The 17,525-nt window shown below is 42.6% G+C and overlaps 1 protein-coding gene across 2 annotated transcripts in view; it reads left to right on the top strand.

The window, feature by feature from the left end:
• Positions 1-17,286, top strand: part of drp2 (dystrophin related protein 2) — a 198,547-nt gene extending 181,261 nt beyond the window's left edge. For both annotated transcript variants that reach the window (XM_014199746.2, XM_045718134.1), the window contains 5 exons: positions 2,453-2,602; positions 11,941-12,190; positions 13,198-13,315; positions 13,522-13,611; positions 14,225-17,286. In XM_014199746.2, the coding sequence (XP_014055221.1) occupies positions 2,453-2,602; positions 11,941-12,190; positions 13,198-13,315; positions 13,522-13,611; positions 14,225-14,244 (628 nt within the window). In that variant the 3' untranslated portion in view covers positions 14,245-17,286. The remainder of the gene's footprint in view (positions 1-2,452; positions 2,603-11,940; positions 12,191-13,197; positions 13,316-13,521; positions 13,612-14,224) is intronic.
• Positions 17,287-17,525: the final 239 nt, after the last annotated feature.

Genomic DNA, 17,525 nt, shown 5'->3' with positions numbered 1-17,525 from the left:
GGCAAATTTGAATCCAAATAAATGTCAAAATTCAAATTTTTCAAAAATACAACTATTTTACACCATTTGAAAGATAAACATCTCCTTAATCTAACCACGTTTTACGATTTCAAAAAGGTTTTACGGCGAAAGCATACATTTAGAGTATGTTAGGACAGTACATTTACAAGAGTTGTGTGTAATGTTTTGTCAAGTCAAAGACAGGGTCACCAAAACCATAAAACCAGCTAAAATGATGCACTAACCTTTTACAATCTCCATCAGATGACACTCCTAGGACATTATGTTAGACAATGCATGCATTTTTAGTTCTATCAAGTTCATATTTATATCCAAAAACAGCGTTTTACTATGGCATTGATGTTGAGGAAATCGTTTCCCTCCAATAACCGGCAGTCAAGTCAGCGTCACAAATTAAATAATTAAAATTAGAAAACATTGGTAAAATATTATATTGTCATTTAAAGAATTATAGATTTACATCTCTTGAACTCAATCAACTTGCCAGATTTAAAAATAACCTTACTGGGAAATCACACTTTGCAATAATCTGAGCACTGCGCCCAGAAAAATACGCGTTGCGATACAGACTAGACGTCATGTTGGGGAGATCTAAAATCGAAAAATACTATGTAAATAATCCATTACCTTTGATTCTCTTCATCAGATGTCACTTCCAGGTATCACAGGTCCATAACGAATGTAGTTTTGTTCAAAAAAGCTCATCATTTATGTCCAAAAATCTCCGTCTCGTTAGCACATGATGTAAGCCAGCCGGACTTCTCGTCATGAACGAGGGGAAAAAATATATTTCCGTTCGTTCAAACATGTCAAACGTTGTATAGCATAAATCATTAGGGCCTTTTTAACCAGAACATGAATAATATTCAAGGTGGACGAATGCATACTCTTTTATAACGTATTGGAACGAGGGTACCCAACATGAACACGCGCGCCAGGTGTCTAATGGGACATCATCGTTCCATGGCTCTTGTTCGGTCAGATCTCCCTCCAGAAGACTCAAAACACTTTGTAAAGGCTGGTGACATCTAGTGGAAGCAATTGGAAGTGCCAAAATATTCCTAAGCCCCTGTGTTTTTCAATGGGATAGGTTTAAAGTCAATACAACACATCAGGTATCCACTTCCTGTCAGAAAATGTCTCAGGGTTTTGCCTGCCAAATGAGTTCTGTTATACTCACAGACACCATTCAAACAGTTTTGGAAACTTTAGAGTGTTTTCTATCCATATATAATAAGTATATGCATATTCTAGTTACTGGGTAGGATTAGTAACCAGATTAAATCGGGTACATTTTTTTTATCCAGACGTGCAAATGCTGCCCCCTAGACCCAACAGGTTAAAGACTGTCTTGAATTTCTTAAAGACTGTCTTGAATTTCTTAAGACTGTCTTGAATTTCTTAAGACTGCCGGTGTGCTTGTGCTGATGTGCGTCTATCCTGCCGGTGTGTCTGTTGCTGTCCGTGTGTCTGTTGCAGTCAGTGTGTCTGTTGCTGTCATTGTGTCTGGTGCTGTCAGTGTGTCTATTGCTGTCAGTGTGTCTATTGCTGTCATTGTGTCTGGTGCTGTCAGTGTGTCCGGTGCTGTCAGTGTGTCTGGTGCTGTCAGTGTGTCTGGTGCGTCAGTGTGTCTGGTGCTGTCATTGTGTCTGGTGCTGTCATTGTGTCTGGTGCTGTCAGTGTGTCCGGTGCTGTCAGTGTGTCTGGTGCTGTCAGTGTGTCTGGTGCTGTCATTGTGTCTGGTGCTGTCCGTGTGTCTGGTGCTGTCAGTGTGTCTGGTGCTGTCATTGTGTCTGGTGCTGTCATTGTGTCTGGTGCTGTCATTGTGTCTGGTGCTGTCATTGTGTCTGGTGCTGTCATTGTGTCTGGTGCTGTCCGTGTGTCTGGTGCTGTCCGTGTGTCTGGTGCTGTCATTGTGTCTGGTGCTGTCAGTGTGTCTGGTGCTGTCAGTGTGTCTGGTGCTGTCAGTGTGTCTGGTGCTGTCAGTGTGTCTGGTGCTGTCCGTGTGCCTGGTGCTGTCATTGTGTCTGGTGCTGTCCGTGTGTCTGGTGCTGTCCGTGTGTCTGGTGCTGTCATTGTGTCTGGTGCTGTCAGTGTGTCTGGTGCTGTCAGTGTGTCTGGTGCTGTCAGTGTGTCTGGTGCTGTCCGTGTGTCTGGTGCTGTCCGTGTGCCTGGTGCGTGCTGTCTGTGTGTCTGTTGCTGTCCATGTGTCAGTACTGCTCTTCTATACCCATGTGTCTGTGGCACTTTGCTACTGCTTTGCTGCCTTTGCTGCTGTGTGGCTGTGCTGTCTGTCTGCTCTGTACCAGTGTGTCAATGGCTCGGTGCTGCTCTGTGCTTTTCCTGTCCTGTCCTGTGTCGTCTTGTCTGTGGCTGTGCTGCGGCTCAGTGTGCTGAGTGTCTCCTTTGCTGTGTTATGTGGGGGACTCAGGGATGAAGATCAGTACCTCCTGCGTCACTCCAGCCCCGGCGCCCTGGACCAGGACTCCCCCAGCGGACAGCAGATGCTGCTGATCCACCTGGACTGTCAGGACAAGAATGAGCTGCAGAGAACGCTGGCCCGCCTGGAGAATGAGAACCGGTGAGAAAACATAACCTTTAGGTTTTAGAACCGTTTGGTCTTATAATCTTTAGAACTGGAACCTTTCGGCCTCATTTCAGTCCTATAACCTTTTGGTCGTAGAACCTTTAGGACCTATAACCTTTTGGTCGTAGAACCTTTAGGACATGTAACCTTTTGGTCTTAGAACCTTTAGGACCTATAACCTACAGATCCCAGGAGATACTGTAGACAAAATCAAACTCGAACGTGTACACTCTTTCGGACAGAGAGAACAGACATATGAGTGATCAATCGTTGCAAAATATGCATTCTTTAAGATAAAATAATGGTTAAAAACCGGAGTAAAAGACTCGCTGGCACGAAAATAGGCATGAATGATCAGTTTCCAAAGGAATTTGCAGAATGGCGCAAAGTTTTGTAACCAATAGATTAAAAAGGAAACGTGTAGCTCTCATAGTCAATAAACTGTACATTGATAACCAATTGTTCCAAGACACCAAGACTATTCCATGGCTATTCTAGATAATACAAAGTTCCCATAGAGAAAACAATAAAATTCAATTGATAAAGAAATCAACTAAAAACACACTATACCGTTCAAGATAGGGAATGTTGTAAAACAATTAGTATTCGACTTTCTATTTATAGTATTTATAAATAGATAAGACAGCATTAGAAGAAAGAATAATTATTGAATTAATATATCTTCAAATACATGGAACTGGAACACAAAAGTACTCAAAAGACTGAAATTAGGTAGGACTCAACATGGTAGGGATAAAAACACTGCAAACAGAGGACATAGAAGGCACAGTATGTGGGTATGTACGGGTATAATGTGGGTATGTACGGGTATAAGGTGGGTTGTGTGTTTTGGAAAAGTGTGGAGTTAAGTGAGTGAAAAAGGAAAATGGTTGCAAATCCCAGAGTCCATGAGTGTCTGCGAGCAGGAGGTGTAACAAATCAAATCAAATCAAATGTATTTATATAGCCCTTCTTACATCAGCTGATATCTCAAAGTGCTGTACAGAAACACAGCCTAAAACCCCAAACAGCAAGCAATGCAGGTGTAGAAGCACAGAGAGCTTTCAAGTTTGTGCAGATATGGGATATACATTTTAAATTAAATTGTAAATATAGTACATTTATTTATTGTCCTATCATGATAGAACGGTCCCCAACACTATGCTCTAAACACCCACCTGAGAGAACCATACACTAAGGAGAAGTCCTTATCTCCTTTATAGGCTTACTGTAAGTAGCCTAAATGCAGCCAAAACAGAAAGATAAACGCGGTTAGAGACCCACTAGAGCAGCACCTCCCCCTCAAGGTTCTGAGCCTGCCTGGCAGGGTTGGTCTTACAAAGCCAAAGCCCCCGGATGGGTGAGCATGATGTACAGTTGAAGTCGGAAGTTTACATACACTTAGGTTGGAGTCATTAAAACTCATTTTTCAACCACTCCACAAATTTCTTGTTAACAAACTATAGTTTTGGCAAGTCGGTTAGGACATCTACTTTGTGCATGACACAAGTCATTTTTCCAACAATTGTTTACAGACAGATTATTACACTTACAATTCAATGTATCACAATTCCAGTGGGTCAGAAGTTTACATACACTAAGTTGACTGTGCCTTCAAACAGCTTGGAAAATTCCAGAAAATGATGTCATGGCTTTAGAAGCTTCTGATAGGCTAATTTACATAATTTGAGTCAATTGGTACCTGTGGATGTATTTCAAGGCCTACCTTCAAACTCTGTGCCTCTTGGCTTGACATAATGGGAAAATCAAACGAAATCAGCCAAGACCTCAGAAAATAAATTGTAGACCTCCACAAGTCTGGTTCATCCTTGGGAGCAATTTCCAAACGCCTGAAGGTACCACATTCATCTGTACAAACAATAGTACGCAAGTATAAACACCATGGGACCACGCAGCCGTCATACTGCTCAGGAAGGAGACGCGTTCTGTCTCCTAGAGATGAACGTACTTTGATGCGAAAAGTGCAAGTCGATCCCAGAACAACAGCAAAGGACCTTGTGAAGATGCTGGAGGAAACAGCTACAAAAGTATCTATATCCACAGTCAAACGAGTCCTATATCGACATAACCTGAAAGGCCGCTCACATGGAAGAAGCCACTGCTCCAAAACAGCCATAAAAAAGCCAGACTATGGTTTGCAACTGCACATGGGGACAAAGATCGTACTTTTTGGAGAGATGTCCTCTGGTCTGATGAAACAAAAATATATAAAGACCATCGTTATGTTTGGAGGCTTGCAAGCCGAAGAACACCATCCCAACCATGAAGCATGGGGGTGGCAGCATCATGTTGTGGGGGTGCTTTTCTGCAGGAGGGACTGGTGCACTTCACAAAATAGATGGCATCATGAGGTATGAAAATGATGTGGATATATTGAAGCAACATCTCAAGACATCAGTCAGGAAGTTAAAGTTTGGTTGCAAATGGGTCTTCCAAATGGACAATAACCCCAAGCATACTTCCAAAGTTGTGGCACAATGGCTTAAGGACAACAAAGTCAAGGTTTTTGGAGTGGCCATCACAAAGCCCTGACCTCAATCCTATAGAAATTTTGTGGGCAGAACTGAAAAAGCGTGTGTGAGTAAGGAGGCCTACACACCTGACTCAGTTGCACCAGCTCTGTCAGGAGGACAATTCACCCAACTTATTGTGGGAAGCTTGTGGAAGGCTACCCGAAACATTTGACCCAAGTTAAACAATATAAAGGCAATGCTGCCAAATACTAATTGAGTGTATGTAAACTTCTGACCCACTGGGAATGTGATGAAAGAAATAAAAGCTGAAATAATTAATTCTCTCTACTATTATTCTGAAATGTCACATTCTTAAAATAAAGTGCTGATCCTAACTGAACTAAAACAGGGAATTTGTACTAGGATTATATGAAAAACTGAGCTTAAATGTATTTGGCTAAGGTGTATGTAAACTTCCGACTTCAACTGTACAAGGAATTTCTCAAAGCTGCTTATGAGAACCTTGCAAACTTGTACCTAGCCGGTGGGGATTCCAGGTGCGGTGCCACCACCCAGGATATGGCGGTGCTGGCTGCACTGGCTGCAGTAACCCATGGGGAGGTGGGTCACACTCAGACAATCAGAGAGGGGGCAACATATTGTGTCCCTGGTGGCACAAAATAATCAAAGGTCTGACTGTGCAGAGATGCTTGAGAAAATGGTCAAAACGGGGGACCAGCATGTGTGTGTTTCAGGGGAAGGGGCTGTATCTGAGCTCCATCAGCTAGGACTTGACATTGGTTTATCAAATCTCAATTTTGCATGCCTTCTCATGCATTCGCACATCAAGTCCTTTCTTGACTTGGGCTCTGGGATGGAACAACTGTTGAACATCTGAGCTTGCGGTTGTTTGTGGGGGAAGGATGGGGAGTGTGTGTGTGTGTGTGTGTGTGTGTGTGTGTGTGTGTGTGTGTGTGTGTGTGTGTGTGTGTGTGTGTGTGTGTGTGTGTGTGTGTGTGTGTGTGTGTGTGTGTGTGTGTGTGTGTGTGTGTATATATATATATATATCCCACATCTGTTGCTATGGGGTAATGATGTTAGGGACAATATAGGATGAATCACAATAATTACATGCCAAAAATGTAATTTCTGTAATGGCAATCCTGGTTATAGGTAACAATTCTTCGCATGAACTGCCTACATTATTAACCATATTATTAGTTATTTGTGGAAATTAAAATACACATCATTTTTTATATGTATATTTTAAATTCAGTGCATTCAGAAAGTATTCTTGACTTTTTCCACATTTTGAAACGTTACAGCCTTATTCTAAAATGGATTAAATAAAAACAGATCCTCATCATTCTACACACAGTACCTCATAATGACGAAGCAAAAATAGGTTTTTAGAACATTTTGCAAATGTATTAGAAATATAAAACAGATATCTTATTTACATAAGGATTCAGACCCTTTGCTAGGAGACTCGAAATTGAGCTAAGATGCATCTTGTTTCCGTTGATCAGCCTTGAGATGTTTCTACAACTTGATTGGAGTCCACCTGTGGTAAATTCAATTGATTGGACATGATTTGGAAAGGCACACACCTGTCTATATAAGGTCCCACAGTTGACAATCTATGTCAGAGCAAAAACCAAGCCATGAGGTCGAAGGAATTGTCCGTAGAGCCCCGAGACCGGATTGTGTCGAGGCACAGATCTTGGGAAGGGTAGTGCAACATTGAAGGTCCCCAAAAACACAGTGGCCTCCATCATTCTTACATTTACATTTAGTTTGGAACCACCAAGACTCTTCCTAGATCTGTCCGCCCGGCCAAACTGAGCAATCAGGAGAGAAGGGTGTTGGTCAGGGAGGTGACCAAGAACCCGATGTTCACTCTGACAGAGCTCCAAAGTTGCTCTGTGGAAATGGGAGAACCTTCCAGAAGGACAACTGCAAGACACCACCAATCAGGCCTTTGTGGTAGTGGCCAGACGGAATCCACTCCTCAGTAAATGGCACATGACAGCCTGCTTGGAGTTTGCCAAAAGGCACCTAAAGGACTCTCAGACCATGAAAAACAAGATTCTCTGGTCTGATGAAACCAAGATTGAACTCTTTGGCCTGAATGCCAAGCGTCACAGCTGGAGGAAACATGGGACCATCTCTACGGTGAAGCATGGTGGTGGCAGCATCATGCTGTGGGGATGTTTTTCAGTGGCAGGGACTGGAAGACTAGTCAGGATTGAGGGAAAGATAAAAGGAGCGAAGTACAGAGAGATCCTTAATGAAAACCTGCTCCAGAGCGCTCAGGACCTCAGACAGGACAACGACCCTAAGCACACAGCCAAGACAACATGGAGTGGCTTTGGGACAAGTCTCTGAATGTCCTTGAGTGGCCAAGCCTGAGCCTGGACTTAAACATCTCTGGAGAGACCTGAAAAAACTGTGCAACGACACTCCCCATCCAAACTGACAGAGCTTGAGAAGATCTGCAGAGAAGAATGGGAGAAACTCCCCAAATACAGGTGTGCCAAGCTTGTAGTGTCATACCCAAGAAGACTCGAGGCTGTAATCACTGCCAAAGTGCTTCAACAAAGTACTGAGTAATACTTATGTAAACGTGATATTTCCGTTTTTTTAAGTTTCTAAAAACCTGTTTTTGCTTTGTCATTATGGGGTACTTGTGTAGATTGATGAGGGGGAAAAAACGATTTAATCAATTATAGAATAAGGCTGTAACATAACAAAATGTGGAAAAAGTCAAGGGGTCTGAATACTTTCCAAATGCATTGTAACTGTATATAATACAATTGAGGTGAGGGCGTTGGAAATTATTTTGTCGGTTAGTCTGCTTCTGTTCTGTGGGTGGCACTGTTCGATCGTTTTTAAGAATGGGTCCCGGTCTCTCGGGGACCCTGGAATCCGGGGGCATGGGGGTGGTCAGCCGGTCACTGGGACGACAACCCTACTTGCGATGGGGGGAGATTTTAGCAGGTGGAATAGTGGAGAACAATTGGAGGTTTACTTAGCAGCAATCCAAATATCATGGTACAGCTATATGGACACTCAACCATCATGGTACTTTTTAATGGTAAGTTACAAACATATGTTATGATAAATATTATTGAAACTTGTATTTCGTTATGGTAATTGGTGAAATAAGTTTAGCCCGTTATAATTGTAATGGCTTAGCAGATAGTAAGAAAAGACAATCAATATTTACCTGGCTAAAAGAGAAGGAATATAATATCTATTATTTCCAGGAAAATCATTAAACAATTCTAGATAAAGTTGTGAGGAAAAAGGACTGAGAAGCGCTAATAATTTCTCCCATGAGCAACTCAAAAGGGGTGATGATATTAATTTTGATCTGAATATGCAAATTGTCCAAACAGATCCGCAAGGTAGATGGATGATTTTAAATATGTTAATGACCCATAAACAGATTTTGCTCATTAATCTATACGGTCCAAATAAGGATGATCCACGCTTCTTTGAAAATATATATAATAATTTATAAAACCTACAAGCAATAAAAGACTATGATGGAGGGAGACTATAATACGGTTTTAAATACCTCAATGGACTGTAAAGGAAATCACATTACAAACTATCACCCTTATGCACTTAAGGAAAACACAAATGTCATGGATATATTGGAACTAGTGGATATATGGAGGCTTAAATATCCTGCCCTAGTGGGATATACATGGAGGTTTAATATCCTGCCCTAGTGGGATATACATGGAGGTTTAATATCCTGCCCAAGTGGGATATACATGGAAATTTAATATCCTGCCCTAGTGGGATATACATGGGGGTTTAATATCCTGACCTAGTGGGATATACATGGAGGTTTAATATCCTGACCTAGTGGGATATACATGGAGGTTTAATATCCTGCCCTAGTGGGATATACATGGAGGTTTAATATCCTGCCCTAGTGGGATATACATGGAGGTTTAATATCCTGCCCTAGTGGGATATACATGGTGGAGGCTCAATCAAGCTGGTCGTCTTGACTACTTTCTTATGTAATTCTCGCTGGCACCAAAAGTTTAAAAAGGGCTAGGGGACAGAATGTGGTTGGACCATCAAATAATTGGCATGTACATTACTCTTACAGAATTTCCACGTGTGCGAGGATATTGCAAATTTTATCAAAGCCTATTGAATGATAACTTGTTTTTAACTAGGACAGAAGAATCTATAACAGACTTTTTCCGACATAACATAGGTAAAGCAGATCCCCTTATTGTATGGGATACTTTTAAATGTGCCTTTAGAGGCCATGCAATTCAATACTCATCTCTGAAACAAAAGCAATTTAGGTCAAAATAGTCCATATTAACAAAGGAAATAGAAGGATTAACAGTACAGATAAATAGCAATAAAACTTTACCATAGAGGCACAGAATACGTTAAAGGAAAAACAAAAAGAAATGGAGGAAATTATTCAAGAAAGAGCAAGTGTAATTTATTAGAAAAATAATGTGAACTGGATGGAATATGGAGAGAAATGCACCAAATTATTTTTGAATCTTCAACATAGAAATGCTACCAAAAATGATTTACTGAAACTTGTTACAAATGATGGAGTCACCCATGATTAACCAAACGATATTTTGAAAGTGGAAGCGGAGTACTTTAAGCATATGTTTTCATTTCAGTCTCCTCCATCTCCAAAGTTATGGATTTTATGGATTTTTTTTCTATTAACAAGATCAAATTAACAGCTGTACAGAAAGACTAATGTGAAGGCCAAATTACAGAGGAGGAACTTTTTGATGCAATTATTAAGTCCAGGAAAACTCCAGGGCTGGATGGCATACCAAACATTTTTTGATGTACTCAGAGGACCGTTATTAGCATGTTTTAACCACTCACATAAAAAATGGTAAATGATCAGATACTCAACAAAAGGTTTCTTAATTCATTATTACTGAAACAGGACCCAAGTGGTAAATATAAAGATCCAGTCCATTAAAGGCAAAATTCAAGGCGCATAGAATTAAAAAGTTATTGTCGGATATTATTCATCCTAATCAGGCAGTTTTTTAACATGGATGATACATTGGAGATAATATAAGACAAATACTGGAAACAATAGAAAACCTGGCCTGGTATTCATAGCTGACTTTGAAAAGGCTTTTGATGAAGTACGACTGGAATGTATACATAACATTTTGGAGAATCTCTTGTAATCTCAATGGGTTAAAGTTATGTAATAGTAACCCTATGTCTAAAATAGTAAATAATGGCTACTTCTTAGATGGTCTAAAACTGTCAAGAGGAGTAAAACAAGGTTGTCCATTATCCGCACATCTATGTTTTATGGCCATTGAAATGTTAGCTATTAAATATATATAATATCAAGAGGCTAGATTTGGATCCCAGCACAGCCTCATCGAGGATCTAGATACTTGTTCTAACCTCTCTGAATTACAACCAAATTCTGATGTGTACTATATTAAGTAGTTTGTAAACAGAGCCAAAATTAGATAGAATATTGCCTTTTCCCATCCACTTAATTTGACATCAGAGGCAACCTTCATCTGATTCATCTGAATTATTATCTTTTTGTATTTTCTGCATGTCCCTGACCTTTTGGCCAACACACACACACGCGTGCACACACATGCACGAACACACACACACGTTCATTTGCTTTCCTTTTGTCCTTGGTGAACAATACGTTAATAATGCTAGATTAATAACATATATACACACAGCCCTTGGATGTCTGAAACCTTGACCCAGTTTGGTATTATTTCTCTATTTCCCATTTTATGATGAGGTATATCCTGTGTTTTCCTCATCTAGCACTAGGAGTTGTCCTCCTTTATTCTAATTGGCCTATAGGACCCCAGGTCATATGTTGTAAACTGGGCCTGACGCCCAAAAATCTGACAAAAACATGTTTGCTCACCGTGAGTGTGGAGGTCGTGACTGTCTACTTGTAAGAATGCTCCTGTGGTGGAATTAGTACCACCATCCCATGCCTCAACTTTCTTTGCTCTGGGAAAATTGGTAAGGACATAGAATACAACACAATACCGCTGCTCCGAAAATCGATTTTTTTATTGTCTGTGTGAATTTTATAGAGACAGGCAGTCTGTCTCCATAGAGACAGAAATAGATTATGAGCTGTGAAAGTTAATCCAAAGGGTTCGTCTTTTTGTCATGCTTGAGTTAACTTCGACCACCAGTTCAATGAAATCGCAACCCAATTAAATATCTGTTTGCATACTATGTTATTATGTTTAGTGATTGTTAACACAATTTCATACCATGTCTGGTGATAATTATCTGCTCATTATTTGAGTTGACAATGAACATATGCACAATGAGCAGACAGTGAACATAAGGACAATGAGCAGACAGTGAACATAAGGACTATGAGCAGACAGTGAACATATGCACAATGAGCAGACTGTGAACATATGCACAATGAGCAGACAGTGAACATATGGACTATGAGCAGACAGTGAACATATGCACAATGAGCAGACTGTGAACATATGGACTATGAGCAGACAGTGAACATAAGGACTATGAGCAGACAGTGAACATATGCACACTAAGCAGACAGTGAACATATGCACAATAAGCAGACTGTGAACATATGCACACTAAGCAGACAGTAAACATATGCACAATAAGCAGACAGTGAACATAAGGACTATGAGCAGACAGTGAACATATGCACAATAAGCAAACAGTGAACATATGCACAATGAGCAGACAGTGAACATATGCTCAATGAGCAGACTGAACATATGGACGCTTTAGCAGACATCTCACAGCATTTACTATCATAGCTTATTGTGGCCATTGTGCTCCTATTCCCAGGGTGCTGCAGGGGGAGTGGCGGCGACTGAAGTGGAGGCATGAGGAGGCGGCGGCGGCGCCCCAGCTGACGGAGGGGGGCGAGGGGTGTCCGGGATCGCCCACGGGGGGCCAGCAGGACGAGGAGCTCCTGGCCGAGGCGAGGGTCCTTCGGCAGCACAAGACTCGCCTAGAGACACGAATGCAGATCCTGGAGGACCACAACAAACAGTTGGAGTCCCAGCTGCAGAGGCTACGAGAGTTACTGCTGCAGGTAGGGAGGGAGGGAGGAAGGAGAAACAATTGGAAAGTGGTAAGAAAGATGAAGGAATGAAAGAAAAGATGGGTTGGAAAAGAGGGGAGGGAGGGGTGGGGTAGAGAACATCTCTAGTAAATAGAAAAAGACTAATGACTTAAACTGCAGGTACAGAGACAGGAAGGTAGGGGGATAGATACCACGAGAGACAGAGGGAAATACCTACGGTAAGGAGAGAAAGAGAGAGGGGGATAGACTCAAGAGGGATTAAGAAGCAGAACGATATGGGACTGACACTAAACGGAAGAGAGAAAGGGGAATAGTAAAGATAGTGGCTGGATTGAGTGAAAATACGACACTGCTGTAGAAGAATATGAATGTGGAAATGGGGAATAGAGATAGGGAGAGGAAGAAATGAAAGCTAATTTGTACTGCTGCACTAGGGGAGAGAGAGAAAGAGAGAGTGACAGAAAGACATTTCCTCATGTGAAAAGACTTTGGAAATTGGGAATAGAGAGAGGAGATTGAAAGAGAGGCTGATTTAGTGGAAAGAGGGGAATGGGAAGAGAGGGACAGAATACCAAACATTCTAAAATGATAGATTGTAACTTCCTGTACACTTCTATGAACCTCCCAACCATATAATGCATTTCAATCTCTTCCTACGAAATAATCATGCACGTACGCTCTTTATATGAGTCTGTTTATCGTTCCAATATGAAGTGATGGAACAGGGAAAGTGGTGGAGTGGGGGTGGGTAGTCGACTCGGTGTCAACCGTCAACCTCCGTTTTCATCTCTGTAGAAAGTAGATCTTCGTTTGTTCATCATGGAACTAGGTCTGAATCCCCAGCCAACGCAGCCTTCAGTTTCACTGGAACACTTTGACTTATTTAGTGCATCTACAGTACATGTTTACTGTATCCTTCAACCCCAACACGTTCCAAGAAACGTTTGTGGTTTTCTGAAGTAGCTGTCAAAATGCGAATTCTGTTGGGATTGATGACACTATTTATTTTCCAACAGCCTAAAGATGACTCGGAGGCCAACGGATCGGAACCTTCATCCCTGTCATCTCCGGTGTCAGGGGGAGGCCGTCAGGGGGACGGACCCAGTAGAGAGACCACAGACACAGAGGCAGCGGGTGAGCTCCTAAGATGAACATTCCCAAATAGTAGGTCAGGTCTCGCTGGTGGGGTGCAAGTTCCAAGAAATTCCTACTGGATTAATGACTGAACAAACATTGTTTTGTTCATTCTGTGGGCCACAACAACATTAGTTCAGACAGAATGGAATGATTGAGTGTTCCATTGTCGCTCATCTCTCTCTGTGTGATGCTGTGTGTGCCAGGAGATGGAGATGAGGATCATGAACAGGACACGGTGCAGCAGCTGCAGGAGGTCATAGAGCAGCTGAGAAACGTCTTCCCTTCAGAACCTGGTGAGCCTCTGACCATACAGACCTTAGACAGACACAACAGAGACAGAACCATTAACCTGATGACGACACACATAGATTTTTGCTGAGGGGGTCTCAGGGTTATGTAGTCATTCTGAATGATATACTGTATACATGCCCCAGTTGGTAGAGCATGGCGCTTGCAACGCCAGGGTTGTGGGTTCGATTCCCATTGGGGACCAGTATGAAAATGTATAAGCTCACTACTGTAAGTTGATCTGGATAAGAGCATCTGCCAAATGGCTCAAATGTTGTTGTTTTTTTAAGTAAAATGAGACAACTTTGAAATTAACTATGAAGACAGTGATACAAAATGACCTTGAACAGAGACGGAAACAAGGTAAGGAATGTCTGAGGAGTGTCTAGAAAGATAAGCTACACAAGTTCTTATCTCAGTGGGGAACTACAATATAGGTGCCTGATTCATTGCCTTTAATACCTATTGGGCCTCAAGGCTACCAGAGTAAAGGTCAATCCAGTGTTTCTACAGCCAAACCCTCATCTGTTAGTACAGATTTGGCTCTTCTGCATGTGTTCTAAAACACATCATCTTCACTCTTAATGGACACTTTTTTTCCCCTCTCTCTTCTTCCAGGAGCAACGTCACTCATCTAACCCAGGGCGGGGCCTGGATTGCAGAGTGATGCCTGATGGGATGCCTGATGGCCCGTGCCCCATATAGCTGCCGTCAGAGAGCTGACCCCTCTCCCTCACCCCTGTGGGAGCCAAAGGCTAACGGCTAATGCCAACGTCCAGGCCCAGCCACGCACTATGCTAACAAGCTAAGGCTAATGGATAATGTTAGCGGTGCAGCCAGGCACTGTGTTAACCAGCTAAGGAAGCTAGCGGCTAATGTTAGCAGCCCAGCCAGGCAGAAACTGTGTTAGCTATGGCTAACGCTAGCAGCCCAGCCAAGACACTGTGCTAACCAGCGTCTGTGTAGTTGCCCGAAGGTGTGAAGCCTTATATCTGTACAGCACAAGGACATTCCACGAAAATGACTTTGACACAATGCAAAAATGGTTGGGGATTTTCCCCATGTTTTGTTCTGTTCGAGTGCCAGTAACTGTGTGCGTATCTCGGTATGTATGTGTGTTTCCTTTTTCCCCCCAATGCGTTTCAAACTTCTATTTTTTGATGGGGCGTTCATGCGCATCACTGTTGATTTGGGCCAGGCTGGCTGCATTTCATGCGGCTGTGATTGGGTGGCTGCGGCAGCCGTACCCAGAGCAGAACAGAGCAGATTGCCGGGTAGCCAGCGGGACCCACAACAAGCTTATTGACACTGTGGGACTGACACCTCATCAGTAAAACCCAATGATTTATTTAAGACAGCCAAAGTGCCCGCCCGGCCAGGCAGCGCTACTTCTGTGCACTGTGAGTTTCACTGCTTCCATCACACGCAGCACACAGACACATTGTTTCAGATGAACGCTCATTCTGTACTAACACACATTCATATCAACATTCATATCACACAGGAATACAAAAAAAAGATACACACACACACACACACACGCCACACACACATCCACAAGCAGTGGAGCGAGATAGGCTGTGAATATGCCTCGTAGTGTTCAGGAAGAGGGTCTGGAGTCGAGGCCAATTTGTATCATGGTTAAGTGTGTTTATCTGAGAAAGCATCTAGCGTTAAATGCCGGGCCCTCCACTGTTGACTCTGGCTCCTCGCTCCCACTGTGCACAGAGGGGGAGGCAGTGTGCCCCCCCCCCCCATCTCCAAGGACACTAGGAAGGATTGAGAGAGGCACCACCACATTAACCCAGTGGCCCAATTCCAAATCAACTCTTAGTCTTTTCCACATGGCACTTCATCTGAAATGATCAGATAAGCAATATGCTAATAACTTCACTTTTCCCTCTGCTGGGTGGAAGGTTCACCATATTGCTTATATAAACATTTCAGGGGTACACAAATGCCTAGGATAGTAGGAGCTAGAGTCTGATATGGGATTGGGCTACCATCACACCAGGATCATGTGACAATCCAGGCAGAGGACAGTCTATTTGCCTTAAACCCAAACAGAGCCCGTCACGGACTAATAAATATGTTTTCATGCTGCTACCTGAAACATTATTGAACAGAGTTGGCCCTGGCCCTGGCTCCTGCTTTCCCCCTCTTCTTTTCTCTTTTTATGCTTGTGGCCAGATGTTAAAGTACTGGCTCAGTGTGTTCACTCAGCGTTTTCACAATCAGAGGACGAGATTGGATCAGTGGGGTGTATGGGGATTTCATACAAGGTGAGATTCGGTTTAGGGGTCTGGGTTCTCTGGCATTTTGCATTTTATTTGTGGATTTAGAGAGGCTTTATGAGTATGGAAAGGGAAGACGGTGGGAATTCACAGCGCTAGAACGGCCTAGCACCTGAGAGACTAGTTAGAAAAGGCTGGGGTCAAATAGGGTTTTGGAGGCGTGGAGGGAGGATGGATGGAAGGTGAAAGGGAGGTGGAAGGGAGGCTCGGAGGGGGTGGAGATCTGAGAGACAAGAGGAAAGAGGAAGAAATAGTCCATTTAGCACTCCTGGGCTGAGCTGAAAGGAGCGATCGACTCTGATGTGCTTGCCACAGCAAATCTCTAGAAAGAGACAGACAGGAGGTGAGTTATTTCCTGGAAAAGAGGAAAGATGCTCTGGGTTTATTATGTAGCATATCACTTCCATAACCATAAAGTTATTACACCCACATTCGCAGGGAGCCATGATGCGAATGGTTTCGAATAATTCAGAGAACGTTCTGACCTTATTGCCAAGAACAAGATTTGTTTGAATCCCATCTCGGTATTCGTTAGACTTTATCCCCTCCAGGCGCCAACGTTCACATTTGACATCGTTGAGCGCCGCTGTGCCCGTCTTGTTTGTTTTGATGCCGTTGCTAGGGAACTGTCCCCAAGGACACGGCGCTGCAGGTTGTGAGTCGGCAAGGTGGGGCGCCGTCCATAATGGAAATGCTAATAACCATATGGGGAAGAGAGAGTGCCTCGTTTCCATACCTCCCCCTGTACTCCCCCACCTTAATGAGGCCTGCCACTGTTTAGTGTTTAGCTGGCATACAGTAGATCGTCATTATCATCTGTTCTACCTTTGCCAAGCGCTGACATGCACCGGCATCCTTTCTTAACATGTCAGGATCCAGGAACAAAGAGGTGCTCGAGTCAAAAGAAATACATCCAACACGAAGAATGTTAACTCTTTGGAAACTCTTTAATGTTATACATCTCATTACACATTGATGAGCCACCCTGAACATAAGAGTACTTGAGGCTATGAATATATGCAGCAGCGGCTGCATCGCATCTCCCTCTGTGTGTGAAATAATGCATCTATTGAACTATAGCTGGGGGAAGAGGTTAGGCCTAGCAACCAAAAAGGTACTACCCATAGGTCCTGTAGACCCATAGAAATGTTTTGGACAATATTGAGGTAGGAGAGGCTAGGTGGAATGAATTATTACACCACTGTAGCATGCAGTTTGTCAGACAGAACTACAGTTGAAGTCGGAAGTTTACATACACTTAGGTTGGAGTCATTAGAACTCGTTTTTCAACCACTCCACACATTTCTTGTTAACAAACTATAGTTTTGGAAAGTCGGTTAGGACATCTACTTTGTGCATGACACAAGTACATTTTCCAACAGTTTTTCCAACAGATTATTTCACTTGTAATTCACTGTATCACAATTCCAGTGGGTCAGAAGTTTACATACACTAAGTTGACTGTGCCTTTAAACAGCTTGGAAAATTAGAAGAGTCTGATTGGCTAATTGACCTCATTTGAGTCAATTGGAGGTGTACCTGTGGATGTATTTCAAGGCCTACCTTCAAACTCAGTGTCTCTTGGCTTGACATGGGAAAATCAAAAGAAATCAGTCAAGACCTCT

Source organism: Salmo salar, chromosome ssa05 (genome assembly GCF_905237065.1).
Source record: "Salmo salar chromosome ssa05, Ssal_v3.1, whole genome shotgun sequence".
Lineage (NCBI taxonomy): Eukaryota > Metazoa > Chordata > Actinopteri > Salmoniformes > Salmonidae > Salmo > Salmo salar.
This window is presented reverse-complemented; position numbering and strand designations above follow the sequence as displayed.